This window comes from Medicago sativa, chromosome 1 (genome assembly GCF_051527215.1).
Source record: "Medicago sativa cultivar Bolivia chromosome 1, Bolivia_mono, whole genome shotgun sequence".
In the NCBI taxonomy this organism is placed as follows: Eukaryota; Viridiplantae; Streptophyta; class Magnoliopsida; order Fabales; family Fabaceae; genus Medicago; species Medicago sativa.
Genome location: NC_140749.1, coordinates 50,610,966 through 50,631,291, shown reverse-complemented (window position 1 = coordinate 50,631,291; position 20,326 = coordinate 50,610,966). Strand labels below are relative to the sequence as shown.

The 20,326-nt window shown below is 34.9% G+C and overlaps 1 protein-coding gene and 2 pseudogenes across 1 annotated transcript; all 3 read right to left on the bottom strand.

Annotated features, from left to right (window-relative positions):
- Positions 1–847: 847 nt before the first annotated feature.
- Positions 848–5,971, bottom strand: LOC146955140 (OVARIAN TUMOR DOMAIN-containing deubiquitinating enzyme 4-like). The gene is made up of 6 exons (XM_085720261.1): positions 5,749–5,971; positions 3,544–4,134; positions 3,108–3,229; positions 2,790–2,830; positions 1,566–1,664; positions 848–1,268 (listed from the first exon to the last, which is right to left on the bottom strand). The coding sequence occupies exons 2-6, from the start codon at positions 4,121–4,123 to the stop codon at positions 1,097–1,099; spliced, it is 1,014 nt and encodes a 337-aa protein (XP_085576387.1). The 5' UTR covers positions 4,124–4,134; positions 5,749–5,971; the 3' UTR covers positions 848–1,096.
- A 9,747-nt stretch (positions 5,972–15,718) lies between these two features.
- On the bottom strand, positions 15,719–16,993 carry LOC146955139 (large ribosomal subunit protein eL21x/eL21w pseudogene; annotated as a pseudogene).
- A 619-nt stretch (positions 16,994–17,612) lies between these two features.
- Positions 17,613–20,021, bottom strand: LOC146955138 (uncharacterized; annotated as a pseudogene).
- Between the last annotated feature and the right edge of the window lie 305 nt (positions 20,022–20,326).

Sequence of the window (20,326 nt, the reverse complement as noted above, 5' to 3'; positions counted from 1 at the left end):
ATTACTCTAAATAAAAATAGATGCTTTAATGTTTTTATAAATCGAATGTTAATAAAAGAGTGAATATTAGGAAGAATGTTGAAAAGATAGTGTTGTTACGATTACTCTTAAGTAAAAATAGATGCTTAATGTTTTTATTAATCGAGCGTTAAGCTGATTACCACATGCTTTGTCCTTTGCTTTTCTCAATGGAAAAGGGAAATATAAATAGACACACCAGCATGCCTCCATAGTGGTGGAGTCTGAGACAGTAAGGGAGACCAGCATTTTCACCTTTCACCTAAATTGGCTGGATGGATTGAACTTTTAAGGTCCACCCATAATTAAAGCTTATCTTTTTATTCAGACCAACAAAAATTACAACATAAACAGCCACATGCATGGCATGACAATAAAGTAAAAATCTTGCTCTTTTTTTTCTCTCTCTCTGTTTCCCACGGTTTCCTTCACAAGATAATCATATTCGAAACAAGTCGGACTTTAAATGTAAGCATCCCTTTCAAACTTTAATTGTAAGTATCTCTTTTAGCCAGGTTCGAACCTTTTTTAAGAAGCTAAACTACGAACCCACCCAAATTGACATCAGAGAAAATCGAACCTGAGATCTTAAAAGAGGAACACACTTCAAGGTCATAACTCATAAGCCAACACCACCAGAGTTGGTCAACCCAAGTGGGTTTAGCCAACCTTGTTTACAATACAATGTTGTGGGAAACTAACCAATTCAAGATTCATCCCTGTTTGTTAGTGAGTATCATTACTCACTGCCTCTTGACCATAATGTTGCATTTTAGGTGTCTTGCGACTATATCTATACATGAAGTTATAAATATGTATTGAAAGATAATAGGTGAATGTTTTTATATGATGTATTCCTCAGCTAAAGGCTGGTATTTATAGTGAGAATACAATTGATTCTATCCTTCAATTAAGGAGAAAATTGTTACATTGGAAAATAAAAGGCCATAACGAAATTTTCTATAATTGCCTAGTAAACAATAACATAGGGAAGTAAATATTGATGTATTTTCCAACAATATGAATAAATAAAATTAATACATGATTTAAATCTCTTCAACATTTGAAATATGAAATGCTATAGTCGTGACTTAGGACCCTTCTTTTTAGGAACCTCTAATGCATCATAATGACCAAACCCATGGTATAGAACTCTGATTGGATTTTCCTTGCCGTATTCTTCGCCATACTCAGCTATTGATATCAAGCCACCAGCTTCCTGATCATACATGTAGACAGTGATTGGCATCCTGTACAATAAGTCTCCTCAGATCAACATCCAAATGCATATACATTATAACTAGGATTGTTCATGGTTCGTATCCGAATTGTTGAAAATAAGTGAGTGCTGTGCAGTTCAGTTCTTGCAGTTTTGGTTCAGTTCAGGTTAGGGATCTTTGTTCAAACTATAGGTTTTGTTCCTAAACTCAGAGAAACCGTTTGATTCATTTCACTGCAGTTTAGTTCGCTTTTCCATTTTTTTAACAGACCTAAACATACCTGAGTAAAGGTAAATTTACTTTCCCAAGAGAAAGAGAAGTACTTACTGCAAAACATGTGAAGCAATGAACAATTCGGGTTCGCCTCCCCACACATGAGGCTTCCTTATTTGTGAAATATATGAATCAAAATCACCTTCAATAAACCTGAAGATGTCATAAGAAAATCATGTTCATTATCAAACAATAAACATTTATCGGTTCACCTTTTATAGAAAACAAAGAAACATTTATCCTTCTTATAGACATACAAGGCTAAGCTGACATATTGTGATTTACGTTGTAAAATGTTGCTCCAGAATAGTTTATTCTTGAATAAGTAAAAGCGTGGAAAAATAATGGCTAAAATATGGTTTTAGTCCCTGCAAATATGCCTCGTTTTGGTTTTAGTCCCTGTAAAAAAAAAATTGTTTTTAGGGACTATTTTAAAAAACAAAAAATTTTGCAGGGACCTTTTTAAAAAACAAAATATTTTGCAGGGACCAAAAAACTATAAAATGGGTTCAGTCATCATGTGCCACGTATGCAAATCATCACAAAAATGGGGTTAGTGACTATTTTAAAAAACAAAAAATTTTACAGGGACCAAAAACAAATTATTTTTTTTACAGGGACTAAAACCAAAACGAGGCATATTTGCAGGGACTAAAACCATATTTTAGCCAAAAATAATCAAAAGTGAAAATGATGCGGAGTGAGAAAGTAGTGGGAGGGAAGATGAGGAAAATGAAAAAAGAAGCTACCTCAAAAATGTTTATTTTATTTTAAATCTCTAATTACAATTGGAATTTCATGTTTTATCAACTCAGCTGCAATTGACAGTTTGACACTAACTGATGTGGGTTTGCTGAGAAAATACAAATTTTTATATACATAAATCTAAGTATAATAGTTATTTCAGAAAAGCAAGCAAAACTGAAAATTCATGCAAAAGCTGTTTTTTGGGAAGAAGGCAAATTCTCCAGAAATATGAAGTGGGTAAAAGGGGTGGGTTTCATGGATTAAATTGAACAAAAATTTTCATTAAAAAAATGTTACTTGAAAATAAGTAGATGAAAGTGGTTGGCTTTGAAGACAACCTTAAAGAATATTTCGACGCCAAGTAGGGAATATGTTTCTGCTGAAATATATATTTAGCATGCAAATAAAATAAGGCCTTCTTGCGGAGAAAAAAAAAAAAAAACTGGAAAATAGATTAAAAGGAACTGTCTTCATTAAAAAGTGTGTAATGTTATCACCAGAATGCTACAGATATTCAATACAAAAACTTACCATTCTGTTTCTTCCCTTCTTTTAATAAACTCATCAGCAACCTGACAAATAGTACAGAGAAAGTTCAGGAACATGGACCTAGACACGACACAGAATGACTACAAACGCTTGATTTACATGTTATTGAAAGATAAATATGAAATGGGTAAGAAAGCAATCCGCAGTGAATATCAATGTCGAATTGTAGCTAATAATATGCCCTGCTTTCAATTCTTCTGTTTTGTTCTTTTCTATGTAGTTTTTTTCATGGCTGCCAAGGAAGAGGGTTTCTACATTTATAAGTGTGATATATAAAGATATTTAAAAGATAAAACATACCTTAGCCCGTAAATCATCTGCTAGTTCTCTCTGAAAGCTTTCACTGGGAGGCGGTTTTCCTGACCTCAAACAAGCCCCGTGAGCAACTGAGCGAAACATGCATCTTCCATCCCCAGGAATTCCTGCTCAGTACCGTAAGTTTTATAAACAAGAAGCAAATGCATATAAATGCCTAGGTTATTATCTATGTTAACTTGCAACTATTAATGCATAAGTACACATGTCAATACACTACAGACAAGTATATATCTAAAGATTTTGAGCCAATGTTTTTAAAATCGGACTGAACCGGACGGTTCACTTGTTGGTTGATTCTGTTTACAATGCAGTCTCATTGAACTAGGTTCAACTGCAGTTAATTCAACCAGTTTTCACAGCAGTTGGTTAAACCTGTTTGATTTTTAAAACATTGCTTTTAGCATAATGTGCAGCTCACCAATTACAGAATAGTCGGTGTAAACTTTCTTCCCATGCGCGACTTTAACATTTGACTCGTCGCAGTCATCGTTCTTATTCTCATTTCCACAATCTGCTTCCGCATGTGCAGGTTCAGAACTTAAATTACACACAAACAATCCAAAAATAAAGCCAACTGATGCACAACTGCGTGGCCATGATATTCGTCCCACATTAGACTTAACTTTGGAAAGCATTTTTTGTTTGGGTACCAACAGCCTCATACTCATTCTTTGACACGACAATGAAATTTCATTATGCCTTTTCCGAGATACTACAGAACTATAAAGTTGAGTATTTCCCCTTTGCTTAGAGAAGCATGATCCAAGGTAACCTCCTCTTATTGTTTGGCCCATAATTGTTGAACAGGATGGTTTTCTGCAAATAGAAAGCCCAACATAATTTGTCTCTGAATGCCCGATCTGAAAACTGGAGGAAAGTGAAGAGGAGATTCCTCGGGTCTGAAGACTGCAGATGTTACTGCTCATCAGCAGCTGAGTACGACCATTCACAACAACAGTATTTATTGAAGATTGACTAACAGGAAAGCAAACTCTCATGTTTACATCACCTGAATCAGATTCGAAGTATATTTGTTAGAAACTGTCCAACCATTTCTATAAAAAACATATTAACATTAATCTCTCCACATACAAACATTATCTACTGGTGTGTCACTAAACTCCGTAGAGAACCAGTGCAATGGAAACGTAAGTCCTTATTCTAGTCATGTTCATGATGCGGGCATAAAACTCATATCATTTGGATATCAACTGCATACATATTATTTGATGCCCTTGTATAGTATAGTTCTAAAAATACAAAACAAAACAAAAAGTCAAATTGAAGTTATTAACCAACTCATGAACGCTGAGAATACCAGATCAATACAATAGATACTATAATCCACCAGGCGTGACGTCTGAAAAGCTTAATTTTGAGAGTTCAAAATTTAAGATGCTTCGAACACAATGAACAGAAGTGAAGCACCTTCCTAACTCCCACGATAAGTTTTTTAATATAGAAAAATGGGAAAAAGAGGACAGTTGGTTAGAACATGAATTCCATTATCTTCTTCCCTTCACATTTATCTCAATCCATATCTTCCCTTCACCATTTACTTACACTATTAAGTATCAACTACCAATTAACACATATCTAATGAAAAACAAGACTAAAGATATGTGAATAACTACTACATATAAAATGAACAGCAACACAGTTCCAACCTTCGAATGCATCTTAGTCTTATGACCAGTTGCCATTTCACCATCCATTTGACAATGGATTTATGCGATCTACTCAATAAGGTTAAGAATCCATGTAGAACCAATTCTTCTAATATTCTCTTCATCAACTGAAACTATACTACCCCATACTTATCATGTATAGTCACCCCCTTTAGCATTAGTCTCTACACTAGCGAACTAACTTCTATCTATTCTAAGAAAAAACTTCTATCTAATGCCACATAACTGAATGTCACACATCTATTTGTCACCGTTCTTTTCCCCACATTGTACAATCTTGCAGGGGAGCTTTACTAGTTACACCCTCCGGTCACTATTATAAGCAAAAATCAACATTTTAGATTCATTCGTTAAATGATGTATGTGACCGGAGGGTGTAAATTACAAACTAGAAAGCTTTCCTGAAAACAGTCTATTTAACAAATACATATAAATTCGAACTAAATATTTAATTATTAAAGCATGTTCCATCTTTCTAGGTGGAACAATTCTTCGTGTTATACTCACCTCACGACCAATCTCCGAATTACCAGAGTCATCCCTTTCCCCTGGAACCAGAGGATTAGATGGCTCGAGAATCCAACTTATAAGCGTATCCTGAGTAATTAATAGTTCACTAATTATATATTTTGGGTTTCTAGTTATTAACGTGGAATTACATTATCCACAAAACATCAATCCAAATTGCACCCACTTCAAAAACAAAACAAAAACATAAATCATTCTTTGATGAACAGGAACACACACAAAAGACCAAAAAAAAACAGGATCTTTCGTAAATCACAACATTGTATAATTGTAAATATTGGACATATCAAACATGTAGAATGACACCTCTAGAATTTGAAGAAAATAAATAAATAATAATTGAATTTGTGAATGACTCCTCTGGCTACAATTTAATTTAATAAAAAAACGAGGGAGAGGAAGCAAACCTGTTGATTGAACACAATTGAAAGGGGAAGCAGAGTTGTAAGGAAAAGTTATATTATATTGTGTGAGGTGTTGAAGAAAAGAATAGTATTTTTATTTTACTTATAGAATTGGAACAAGATAAATGTGATAGAGCAAAGAAAGTTCAAATAAACATGTTTCACAGAAGCCTCTCTACTATTCCTCTAAGAAATTTCTAGCTACTTGATCCTTCAAAAAAACAAAATAATCTAAGAATTATGACCCAAATGGATTTGCTCATTTCCAAAGTAAATGACCAAAATGCCCCTGTGTGAGTTAAGTCATGCAGAGCTTTACACAGGATTTACACTAGCGTGAGTTAACCCATGCTGAAAGTGAATGGGATTTGCACTAGCGCGAGTTAACTCATGATGCGGGAGTTAACTCACGCAGGGGCATTTTGGTCATTTACTTTGGGAGTGAGCAAATCTATTTGGGTAAAGAGCAGAATTCAAATTCTAACGACTTGAATTGGGTATGTATGGGCGGGCCTACTACTCTGCTGGGTCGGGTTTAATCCTTGAGCTTCACTTGTTGTCAAAGGGCAAAACAAACTAATGTATGTTAGATCGTAAGAGTAATGGTATTTGAACAACTATTTTGGTATAATTTTTGAGACAATCTTATTGTTCTCTGTTTTTGTTGGTCAAAAATAATATAAAGAGAAAAAGAAAGAGAGAGAATAAGAATCTAATGTAAGTATTTTTTTTTTTTTTATAAACAGATGCAAGGTGCATCATTTCATTAGATAAAACCAAAAAAAGAGTACAAGAAAGAAAAGGGGGACTATACCAATACCTTTTCAAAAGGTGCTAAATCGAAAGTTGGGCATTCCCAACCTATTCCTAGTGTACTCTCCTCTAATGAAATTAGGAATATAATCTGACCAGAACACCTCATAAGAAGACATAGTGAGACCAAGATTTGCAAGGCTGTCAGCACAAGCATTTCCTTCTCTATATACGTGAGACACCACAAACCTCATACTTCTCAATCTAGCCATGCAGTTCTGCCATCTGTTTCTTAATTCCCAAGGAACCACGGTGTTTGATTTGAAAGCCAGGATAACTAGTTGGGAGTCTGATTCGAGCCAGAGATTCAAAAAACCTTTGTTGTATGCAATTTCAATTGCAGTCATAGCAGCTACCAGTTCAGCATAGAGAGCATTTTTAGGACCTAAAAGCTGAAAGAAGCATCCTATACAAATACTCTCAGAATTTTGAAAAATGCCACCTGCAGAAGCTTTACACAGGTTCTTTGTTGATGCACCATCCGTGTTTGCTTTGATCCAAGATGTCAAAGGTGGTGGCCATATTACTTCCTTTATGGTGGGAGCTCTAGGCGGCCTGATTTTAACTTTACAAGCTTTCAAGAAACTAAACTCATGCATATCCCCTCTGTATGTTGTTTTAGAGTTGTTTCCAGCAATAGAAGTTTGTGCAATAATGAGACTAATGGCTGATTTCCAATGAACCTGTTTATCTTGAAATCTTCTATTATTTCTATTCATCCAAATAGTATTGATGATATTTATCATGCAAGCTTTAAGAACCAGATTACATTGTGGTGACCAATTTCTATTCAATAGTAACCAAAAGTCACCTATTGTGCTGAATTGCATTGTTATGTTGATGATTGAGAAAAGCCAATTCCAAAGCTTCATGGCATAAGAGCATTCAAAAAATAAATGAAAAGAAGATTCACCTTTAGAATTGCAAGCCGAACACATAGTTGGGATCTGAACTCCTCTAGACATGATATTTTCATCTGTTGGGACTTTGTTGTGCATTAGCCTCCAAACAAGTAGCGACTTGGAGGGTGGAATGTCTGGGCTCCAAAGAATCTTTGCCCAATTAATGTTTTGACCTGTACCATATTTAAACAAAAATGCTTCTTTGTAAGATAGGTTCCCATTGTTACTCTTGACCCACAGGAGCTTGTCTTCTGATTCATCAATAGGAATAGTGATTTGTTCAGCAATCTGCTTTACATCAGGGAAATATAAAAGCACAGAGAGAGGGAAACTCCATTGACCATTGATAATGAAATCACTAACTGTAGCAGTGAGGTTAGCATGCAAGTGTGAGGGAATATAAGCTGAGAAGCAATAGGGTCTCCACACCATTTATCAATCCAGAAGTTGATGTTATTACCAGTACCAATTTGCCAGGCACTATTAAACATAATGTTATCAAATTCAGACTTTATGCTGCTCCAAATTGAGGAATATATATGATGAGAAATCACTCTTCTACCTCTAAGCACTTTACTTCTAATCAGAATAGCCCAATCTTCTTGAGAGTTTAAAAGGTCCCAACAAAGCTTCAGATTGGTGGACTCATTGAGAAGGGTTAGAGATCTAATGCCAAGACCCCCTTCAGATAAAGGTTTACAAGTTTTCTTCCAAGAAACAGTTACCAACTTCCTTTTAGATATATCTCCACTCCATATAAAGTTCCTTGTCCAAGCTTCTATCTCCTTGAGAAGCTTCTTTGGCCAAGAATAAATTGAGATTGAGTGGACCAACATGCTTTGAATTATACTTTTCACCAGAGTAACTCTACCAGCAATGCTAAGTAAAGAAGCTTTCCAGGCTGAGAGTTTTGATTTGATTTTGTCTGCAATAGGCTGGAGATGAGATCTTTTAGGTTTCCCTTTGAAAATAGGGACACCTAAATATGTAAAAGGAAGTGAACCTTTCCTGAAACCTATTAGCTCAGAGATGTAATCAATTCTGGCATTTGAAATTGAACCATAGAACACTGTAGATTTAGCCGGATTGATTATTTGACCAGATGCCAAGGCATAAGATGTGAAGAGTTGCATGAGAGCCTGGATAGAAGATAACTTACCTTTGCAGAATATCATGATGTCATCCGCATAAAGGGAATGGGAGGGAATACTTGTGGATCTATAGCCTTTGATTAGATCTAGTTTATCTTGTTGAACGAGTTTGGTGATATTTCTACTGAGAACATCCTCGGCTATACAGAAGAGGAAAGGTGAAAGAGGATCACCTTGTCTCACTCCTCTTTTACAATGAAAGTAACCGTTTTGCTTACCATTGACAGAAATAGAGAGAGTTGCAGATTTGAGGATTGTATGAATCCAAGAACAAAACTGAGCATTGAAACCAAACTTATTTAAAACAGATAGCAAGAACTTCCATTCAAGAGTATCAAAAGCTTTGGAGATGTCCACCTTAAAAGCAAGGTTACCAGCATAAGATTTCTGATGAAGATGATTGATCACCTCATAAGTGATACAGATACCATCCTTGATGTTTCTACCTTTAATAAAACCTCTTTGTTTAGGGGAAATAATGTTGTGCATGATTGGAGCCAATCTATCAGCCAGAATCTTTGATATTATTTTAAACTTAAAATTAGCCAATGCAATTGGTCTGTAATGACCTACATTGATAGCATCAGGAACCTTGGGAATGAGAATGATAGTATTTGCATTGAAATTAGGAAGGATCCAATCCTTGGTGAAGAATTCCAAAACAACATTGATTACATCTATTTTCACCACATCCCAATAATTTTGAAAAAAAGTAGCTCCGAATCCATCCGGGCCAGGCGCACCATCCTTGTTCATTGCCATCACTGCTTCATGAATTTCTATTGGAGTAGGAAGCCTGGTCAATAAAGTGTTCACTTCATTAGAGATGAGCTTGGGAATTGAGTCTTCAATCAACTGGGAAACCTGCAAATCCTGCACAACAGTGTTAGTAGCAAAAATATTTTTATAATGATTTGTGATGTGACTTGAAATTTCCTCTGGATCAGTAATCATGTTATCACCGTTCATGAGGCTATTTATGAGTTTGGATGTGTTTTTGATTTTGGCCATTCTGTGAAAATACTTCGTGTTTCTATCACCATCAGAGTGCCAAGTAACTTTGGATTTTTCCCTCCAAAATTCTTCTTCTATATTTAAGGTATTTTCCAAATGAATTTGAGCAGCTTTGTGTTGATCCATCAGAGAGTCTGTGATCCCAAGCATGTCAATGTCGCTCTGAATGGAAGAAAGCTTGTGTTCAGCATCCCTGACCATGTTGTGAACATTCCCAAAAATAGTTTTGTTCCAAATCTTCAACTTTTGTTTCAAAATTTTGAGCTTTTGGTTTAAAATATACATAGGGCAGCCAACAATATTAATGTTCCAAGTATCTTCAATCACTCTCCTGCAATCTACATGATGAGACCACATGTGCATAAACTTGAATTGAGAAGCAAAACTGTGGGGAGAGGTTTCAAAATCCAGAAGAAGCGGGAAATGATCAGATTTATGCTTTACTAGGGTTGAAACATTTAGGGAGCTACATAAATCCAGCCAAGCATTATTACAAATAACCCTATCTAGTCTTTTTTCGGTGTGTCTGTGAGCATCTCTACAATTGGACCATGTAAATTGCACTCCTCTTGTTGGTAAATGATGAAGATTATTGTTGTCGGACCAATCAAAAAACTCATTCATGGGAGCCCTAACAGGCGGAGTGGCACCTTTGTTCTCATGTGCACCTAAAATAGTGTTGAAATCACCTATTGCGCACCAAGGAATGTTCATTGAGTTTGGAGGTTTTGCAAGGTGTTCCAAAGTTGTCTTCTAGTTATGTGATTTGTTGAGGCATATATGGCTGATATACAAACAGGCTGGTTATTAATGACGTATGTAAAAATGACTTGTTGGTTATCAGTTGATATAATGGCAGGATTTAAATGAATAGAGCAAAAACACCACAGGTTTGGAATGTTATTTTGTTTAGTGTTGAAGGCAAAAGGTTTGAAATTTAATCTACGGAACCAATTTCTAGGGAACTGATCAAAAGGCATCCACGGTTCGGCAATAAAAATGAAGTCAGACTTATTGGCTAAAATTAAGTTTTTAAGAGCTAATTTTGAAGGGGAATTAGCTATCCCTCTAATGTTCTAGTAAAGGCACTTCATTTGGAATGCCTAGCTAAAACCTTAGATCTAGTAAGGTGAGAGCTGTTGGCTTTAGTGGCTAAGGCTTTATGTGTTTTTCGTTTAGGTGATTTCCTAGTTACAAGTTGAAAACCAGAACTATCTATATGAGCGTTTACCTCTTGAATGATCTGCTGATCAATATCTGCTTCAATGGCTGCTTGTGCTGCTATGGGATCCTGAAGTGCTTGCTGATGAAGGCTGATTAGTTCCACATCCGCTTCTGCAAGAGTTACCCATGAATCTTGCAAAAATTGCATGTCTTTTTGGATCCTCATTGGTGTTTCTTGACTGGACTCTTGGCTTTCAACATCCAATCTTTGAGTAGCATCTACGAATTCCGAATCTTGAGAGCTTCCATCATCTTCTGAATCAATTAAGTGCTCATTAGCCAAGGTTTTGTCACCTGATCCCCTGCTGGTTATGTTTCCAATTGAGGAAATTAAGTTGTTATGAAGGTTGTACACAGCTGCACCATTCTCTGGGATGGCTTCAGTCTCGTTATGAAGGTTGTACGCAGCTGCACCATTATCAGGGATGGCTTCAGTCTCATTGTGAAGTGCTGCAGACCTGTTGTCTGCTTCCAGATCAGGACCAGTTTCGTTGTGTAGGGCAGCAAACCTGTTTTCTTCTTCCAATTCTATGTCAACAGCAGCTGCGGCCTTCTGCACCCATTGATTACTTTGCTTGTTTCCATTGCTAGGCTTCTTACCTGCATCCTTCACCGTCAAAGATACCTGTGCATCAACATCAACAACTTTCTTTGTTCTCTCATCATCTAATTTCTTAGCCTTTCTCTACAAACTGCAGAATTATGTCCCACAAGTTTACAAAAGTCACAAAAATCAGGCAGCTTCTCATATTCTAGCTCAACAAAGAAAGCGAACCCCTTTCTTTCAACCAACACCTCGTATTTCAATTCCTTAGACAAATCAATATCAACCAAAACCCTCGCGAAGTGACCAAAATGTCTCTCTAAGGCTGGTTTACTTGTGACAGAATCAACACAAATAGGCGTACCTACACTGCTTGCGATGGCGAATATGATCTTCTTTCTCCAGTACTCTTGAGCCAAACCATGGATTCTCAACCAGACTTACACAGAGGTGTTCGACTGCAAGCTAGGGCTAAAATCTTTTGTCCAAGGAAATAGCTTTAAATAACCAGGATTTAAAAACCACGAGCTAACTGATCTTACCCTTCTCGCATCTTCAATCGAAGAGAAGACAAATTCGTAGTAGCCTTTCCCAATCGAGGTAGCTCCCCATGGCCCTAGATCCTTCCAAACCGGCTTGAGCTTCTCCATCAATGCGACAACGATTAACGGGATCGAACCCTTGGGCCATATTACGCGTGCGTGCAGGTTATTTTTGCAATCTTCTAACCCTAGATCATATTCATCATCGGGGATCAAGATTGAGAATTTGTCCCCCTTAAGAGTCGGTTTAGGCAGCTGTGAAACTAGAGTATCACAAACATTCGATAAAACTTGGGCAAAGGTTTTTTGGATGGTGGGTTGAATGTTAGGTTTGGGTTTGGGTACAATCTGTACCGGAACATCATCATCAAGACATTTCCAAGGAATTGTGTAAGGTTTAGAGGTTAAAGGCTTTGAATTTGGCATGGCGGTGGAGTGGGTTGTTGGAGGCATGAAGTTGGTGATGAACATTAATCAATCTCCAGAGAAATTTCAAGTCCCCATCGTCAAGTGAAGTAAGAGAGAAAGTTGTTCAAAGATTGTACCAAAATGGTTGTACAAATATCATTTCTCATATATACATAACTTATACATTTGTAATACATTCAAAACAAAAACTTGTACGTTAATGTTCTCGAACTCTAAGGTCAACCATTTCCCACATAATTGACAATTACTTGTAATTTGGTCTCATTACAACTCTTAGAAGACCTTAGTGATCCATGCTTGATGCTTACAAATAAGTATATTTGAATGTATGTCTAACTTGATCAGGATGTTAGCATAAAATTTACTTTTTACTTGTGAGGATTGTGTTAGGTGTATGGTTCAAACTTTAGCCATGCTATTGACTTGGAATTTGTGAAATATTACTTGGATTTATGAGTCATGTCACATTCATGCTTTGATCCTAGGAAGATTGTGAATATTTGTCTTGCTTGTGCAATTAACTAGAATCACGCGTAATTCAAATATTTCAAAATGATTGATTGTTTAAAACCTTTGAATTTGAATATGCATCAATGTTCATTTTATTTTGGAAAACCTTTTTGAGGATTTTTGTTTGAGGACAAACAAAGTTCTTAGTTGAGGTGAGTGGTATATGGTTTATTCATTGACGTACCTTTTTTTTCGTTGTATATATATAAAAAAAACCTTTTTGGGAACTTTCGGTTGAGAAGAATCAAAGTTTTAAGTTAGGAGTAAGTTTATAGTGTCAAATTTAGGTTGTTTTTACATATTTATTAACGACACTTATTAAGTTATTTTACAAGTAATATCAAGTAAAACCCCATAAATCAGACAAGTATAAAGTCCTGCCCTTATACCTAAAATGCCACTTAAAGCTATTTTTTCCTGTTTGCCTTCAATTATAGACATTCTTGAGCTAGATGACCAAGACAAACCAACAAGTTCTTAGTTTTCTAAGCGAGTAGGAAGCCTGTTGAGCGAAAACCTGGCATGTTCAATGAGCGAGTAGGAGGCCCGTTGAGCCAAAAATAAGGTTCTTGGTTGGGTTTAAATTTTATCGCCCAATCTCCTCTATAGGGGTGTACGTGGGTGGGTTTGGGTTGGATTTGGCCAAACCCAAAACTTGAACCATATAATAAATATACTCTGGTTTAAGTTAGGTAAAAGGGTTAATTATGTGTTTGGTCCCTACAAAATTGTGACCTTGTAACTTTAGTCCTCACTTAATTTTAATAGCATTTTTAATCCCTACAAAAAAAAATTTACTTATAATTTTAGTCCCTGCTAAAATAAATTTTGTTTAATTATCCTTAAACTCTTAAATTTTTTAACGATTCTTTTTATACAAGTTTAGAACACTATGAAAGGTTCATTTACTAAAATCTATAATTTTTTAACATGAAATAAATTAAATATGAATTTTTTAAAACGACAAATGTTTAAGATATAAGTAACAAAAATATGGACGTAGAAATCAAATTTTTGCGATATTTTTTTCGGAGGACCTTTTAATAACGTTCTTAACACGCCTGTAAAAAATTGTTGAAAAACTTAAGAGTTTAAGCATAAATTAAACAAATTTGGATTGAGTAAGGACTAATATCGAGTGCAGATTTTTTTTGTAGGGATTAAAAATGCGATTAAAATTAAGTAAGGACTAAACTTACAAGGTCGCAATTTTGTAGGGACCAAAAACATAATTAACCCTAGGTAAAATAACCATTTATTACACTGTTGAGCTGGTTTGGAAAAACCTACTAATTTTTGGGTTGGGTTAAGTAGGGTAGTGGGTTACACAAATTATTTTTATGTTCATTCATAAAAATTACTCAACTTTTTTATTATATTAAAAAAATATTAAAACCTACTTGCACAAATTTTTTAGCATCATAAAATAAAAAATGGATAATATCAAATAATAAATTTCCTTCAAAAAATCAAATAATAAATTTCTTCATAAAATACTTCCAACAAGCCAAAGTTCCAAGACATAAAATGCATTAGCATCAAAATAATCAACAAGTGCAACATCCTAATTTGTAACTCTGCATGTTTTGATTTTCAATATAGAGAGTGCATTGCGTCAATTTTGGAAATTATATACTTGATTTATGACAAAAACCTTTGTATTCTCCTTATTCTCTATGAAAATAAAAATAAAAAAGTTTGCATTTGGGTAAGTGGTGTTTTGGGCCTAGGTCTGGTTTTACCCAAAACCCGAATTCCGTTATGGGTTATTCATCTTCTGAAACTATGCTCACGAATTACCCAACCCAACTTGCATTTTTGGGTGAGTTTGACCGAATTTTCTAGGTTAATCCCACCCATGTACACCCCTACTCCTCTGGGTTGTTTTTTATCGTTAACCCCACCCATGTACACCCCTACTCCTCTGGGTTGTTCTTTATCGTTGTTACATGATGTATTTGGGGTGTCTTTACCCCAGTAGAGCTCTTGTTTTGTATTTTGTTTAGGGCTTAGCCCTCCTTCAAATAAATAAAAATTGGCAGAGTTCAATTCAGAAATTGAAAAATTAGAGGAACCAAAATTATATTCAACAAAATACGAGAACGAGAAAAAATGAAGATCCTTTGTCAAATAAATATGCATGCAATTACAAAAGGATTTTATACTTATAAGGATCCAAAGACATTAGTAGATGACAAATGCCTATAATATTTTGATAAAAATATATATTACAACCATTTTTAAAATATATAATCTCACGACAATAAAATCAAAAACATTTTTCATTGAACAGAACAAAAGAAGAAATATAGATGACAAGAAAAAAAGGCAGAACAAAATGCAGTCTAACAAAGAACAAGAAAATTCCAATCAATTTTCTAGTATCCTCTTTTAAAGTGTTGGTGTTGGTTAAAAACACACATGTTGAAGAAGTCCCACATTGTTTATAGTTGTAAAGGAAAAGGTAGTACAAGATAAACAAGTTTGTTTTTTGAAGCGCAAGACAAGTAAGGCGGTTCCTTCACTTGTTTACTTTATTTTTGGACAAGTCTTGTAGGTCTTAAGGCCATTTCTTGACGTGCAAGACCAACAAAGTGATGCTTGTACATATATAATATATTTCTTCTTTACAAGAAGCACCAGAAACACTTTAAATTTATACTTAACTGTTTTCTTTCTCTTATACTCTTGTGTTAGAGTGTTGTGAGGGGTAGATTAGATATTTTCTTTGGAGAGTGTGAGCGTATTGAAGTTGTGGGGTGGTTGAGGGTATTGGGTGTTTTAACATTTTTCGCTGTGTTATTCTCTAGTTGTCATTAGAAAAGGTGTGATTTTATTTTTCTACTAGAGTTTCCACGTCATATTACTGTGTACATGTTGTGTTCTTGTTTTTGCCAACATGTGGTCACTAACGACATCATATGGTATAGGAGTAACAACTCTAATGTAGCCTCTTCAACCATGAAACCATGTTTGGGTAGGGCCCTAAGCTTGTGATTTGTGCTTATGACCTCCCTTGGCCTTAGCCTCCTTTATACATCTAAAAGGCCTAACAAGCTCCACTCAAACATGAATCCTCGTTCTCAATATATTTTTCTAAACCTATTTGATGACCTTAATGCCAATGGCACATTTGGTGACATTCCAGACACAACCAGTACATCCATCGTAGAATTTGTGAAGCATACCTTTGTGAACGTCATCGTTAAACCTAATGTCAAGATATAGTAAATGATATATAATAGTCCTGTGGTATGTAGCTAGGGCTGTTGTTGTTGTAAATTTGGATTATATTTCAAAAGTTTTGTAATATATTTGTTAGTAAAAATTTATTATTATTTTATTTATGATTAATACTAATAGTTGACTTGGTCTACTTCTTTTAACCACATCATTTTAACTTGATTTTGTCTAAGGATATTTACTTTCATATTAAAGAGTAATCAAGGTGCATGCTTTCTATTTTGTAACCGAAAAAAATAAATTAAGACGACCGTTTATGTTTGAGTATGGGCTGCTAATATATCTTAGGAGTGCATACTTTTTCCAAGGATCTAGCTGCCTATTTTTCAACCATTGTTACGGTTCCTTTTCTTTTCAATATCAATAACACCAATTTTCTTTTATATAAAAACTCATGCACAACCTATAAAAAATCCTCTCTTCTATGAGCCTAGTACATAATCTTGGGTTACATCTTCCTGATAATATTTCTTCTTGTCAGTTCTGTATCCTTGATTTTAAATCAAGAAGGGTCTGTTAAATCCTGGGGGATTAGCGTATAATTACGCGGAAAATCCTTAAGGACAGTGCGATCAGCACGTCTCAGACTACTTCCACCGTTTGTTCATTTTGCAGTCCTCTTATCAAATTGATGTTTAAAGATGCTGATGAATTATGTAGATGGTCAATTCTACAACAATATCAAGACAGATAAGTTTAATTGATCTTTCTCTTTTGTTTATTCTCATCAATATAAATTGATTATTATATTTATATATTGTTTATTATTTATAGATATAATATTATGCCTAATTTTACAACAGTTGTTCCCTTCTTGGGGAATGTACAAGAGAACGGATTCCTTTCTCTCGATCACAAACCATGACTGACCGCCATGTTTTCTACTTCTACTAGGGTTTCGACAACAATACATAAGAATCAATATCATTCCTTTTGAAAATTAAGGAGATGTTTTTGAGCTCCCCTAGATAAAAAAAGTTTTAGCTAACAGTTTTTTTTCCTCATAATCTTCCATTAGCTTGTTGAGCACCAGTAGAAAGAAAAGTGCATCTGTATATTTCGTTTTTGATGAAAGTGCATCAGCATATTTATTGGCATAGAAAAGCGATGGAAATTGGTAAAAATAAGAAGTGGTGATAGTGTTTAATAGTATTGAAAGTTATTGTTTGGCCTAGCTTCTCCTTTAAGGAGAAGATGAGCAAAGAAACCAAACATGCTCTAAATATAAGCACCACTTTTAACCATGGTTCGAACCTTAGTTCACAACATTGTGCGAGACTAACCAATTCAAGACCTAGCCCTTGACCATAAGATTGCATTTTAGTGTCTTGCAACTATACCTATACATGACATTATAAATGTGAATAAAGATTTTTTTGTTGAAGAAGCAAAATATATTGATAGAATCTACCCGAAGCACAAGGAATGCAAAGAATAGATAATAAAAAACTATTACACAAGTCACATATAATATTTGACAAACATGTAGCAAAATAGCAGACTCCCCCCTTTGAAAAACCATATATATCCACTTCTAAAGCTCAAATGAAATTACTCCTACACTACATGAGAGTGGCTACAAAAAAAAAAAATTAGATAAATGCTTTTAATCTCTTCAACATTTGAAATGTGAAATGCCAAAGTCTTGACTTAGAACCCTTCCTTCTACTTCTAGGAAACTCTAATGCATCATAATGAGTAGACCCATTATAGAGAACTCTTATTGGATTTTCCTTGCCGTATTCTTGGCCATACTCAGATTTTGATATCAAGCCACCAGCCTTCGGATCATACACGTATACAGCGATGGGCATCCTGCAAAATCAGCCTCCCTAAATCAACATCCAAATGTGTATAAGCCTCGTTTCATATAATTTTTAGCCTGTTTTCGTAGCATCTCTTAAAAAGTCTGATAATTACTTATGTTAATAGATAAACTCAAATAAACCAGCATAAAGGAAGGTAAATTTACTTGTCCAGGAGGAAGAGAAATACTTACTGCAAAACATGTGAAGCAACGAACAATTCGGGTTCATCTCCCCATACATGAGGCTTCCTTATTTGTGAAATATTTGATTCGAAATCACCTTCAATAAACCTGAAGATGTATATCATGATAAAACCATGTTTCATTAGCAAAAATATTGTTCGTCATTTTCATCATTAAAGTAAAATGGTGATTGACATGGTACCTCAATCATTCAAATGTTTTTTGGGAAAAGGAGATTAATAATGTTTTAATTAAGAAAAATGTCATTAATGTAATGTAATAGGAGAATGCTAAAAGTATCTGACACGGAAACACACCATTGTTTCACCTGTTCCTTTCTTTTGACATACTCATCAGCAACCTGAGAAATAAAACAAAGAATAATCAAGAACATGGGCCTATGCAGAAAATAGCCACAAACAGCTTGATTTGTAAGTTATCAAAAGAGTGTAATGAAACGGATAAGAAAGCAATCAATAGTGACTATAAACGCCGAATTGTAGCAAATAGTATGCCTAAAATTCTTCTGTTTTGCGCTTTTCTATTTAGTTTTTTTCATGGCTTTCGAGGAAGACGGTTTCTACTTCTACAATTTCAAGTGTGTGATATATAAAGATAAAGATATTTAAAATTTAAAACATACCTTGGCCCGTAAATCATCAGCTAGCTCTCTCTGAATACTTTCACTGGGAGGTGGTTTTCCTGACCTCAAACGGGCGCCATGAGCAAGTGAGCGGAACATACATCTTCCATCCCCAGGTATTCCTGCTCAATACAGTACGCTTCATAAACAATGCATGCAGCAAATGCATATAATAAATGCCTAGGTTCTTATTGATGTTAACTTGCACATGTTAATGTATAAGTGAACATGCAATACACTACATATAAGTATATATCTGAACTATTTTAGCTAATGTTTTTAAAATTTGATTGAACAGGACGGTTCCCAACAAGTTTTCACTGCAGTTGGTTCAACTTGTTTCCTACCGGTCTGATTTTTAAAACATTGTATTAGGCAGAATGTCTAGCTGACCAATTACGGAATATTCTTTGTAAACTTCATTCCCGCTTGAGGCTTTAGCATTCTTGTCGCGGTCATTTCCATTCTTCTCATCAGAGGCACAATCTTGTGGCGAAGTTATCCGTCCCACATTACTTTTAATTTTTAAAAGCATTTTCTTTTTACGTGCCATCAGCCTCATACACATAATTTGGCTTGACAATAAAATTTTACTGTGCCTCTTCCGAGACACTATGGAACTGAATATTTGAGTATCTCCGCTTTGCTTGGAGAAGCATGATCCAAAGTAACCTCCTCTGGTTGTTCGGCCCATAATCGTTGAACAAGATGGTTTTCTGCAAATGCAAAGACCAACATAATTTGTCACCAGTATCCAATGGCTAAAAATTGAAGAAAATGAAGAGGATATTGATAGAGCAGAGCCAATAAAATAACAGAATAAATCAATAGAAACTAGAGAATAGTGGTGAATCTTATTAAGTAGATGGAATAAAGAAGAGTTACAAGTTCCAGAGCAAAGCTCCTCTGCAAAGTCTCATGCTGCCGGCCCTAAAAGGATACTAACAAATAATCTGATTGCTTGTCTAGAACTCCCTCTTCAGATTTACTTATATAGAATACTACCAAGGATATATTATCAAATAATATCTTCACTAAGATTTATTTGAATAATATCGTTATTATATATTTCTAATATAATATCTTTACTAATATTTATTTAGAGAATATCTTCTTACTCTCTCTATTGGCCTTAGGCCCATATCTAATTTCCTATCAGATATTCATGGGGCCTGAAGACCGCGGATCTTATTGCTCATCGGCAGCTGAGTATGGCATCTCAGGCCAACGGCATTTATTGAAGATTGATCGACAGGAAATCAAACAGTCATGTTTTACATCATCCGAATCAAAAGTATTTGTTAGAAACTGTCCAAATAAAATTCCTAGAATATACATATTGGCATTGATCTCCCCACATAAAAATATTATCTACTGGTGTGTTATTTGATTCCTTGATGTTGATGATGTGCATAAAATTCATATCACTTGGATAGCTCAACTAGTTTAAACTAAGAGTTAAAATAATTGGAGTTCTTGTTCAAACCCGAACGGAGGAAAAAAACTAATAAAACAATTAAATATTAGTCGTTTAAAAAAAAAAATCTATATCTTTTAACTTCTTAGAAAAATCTTC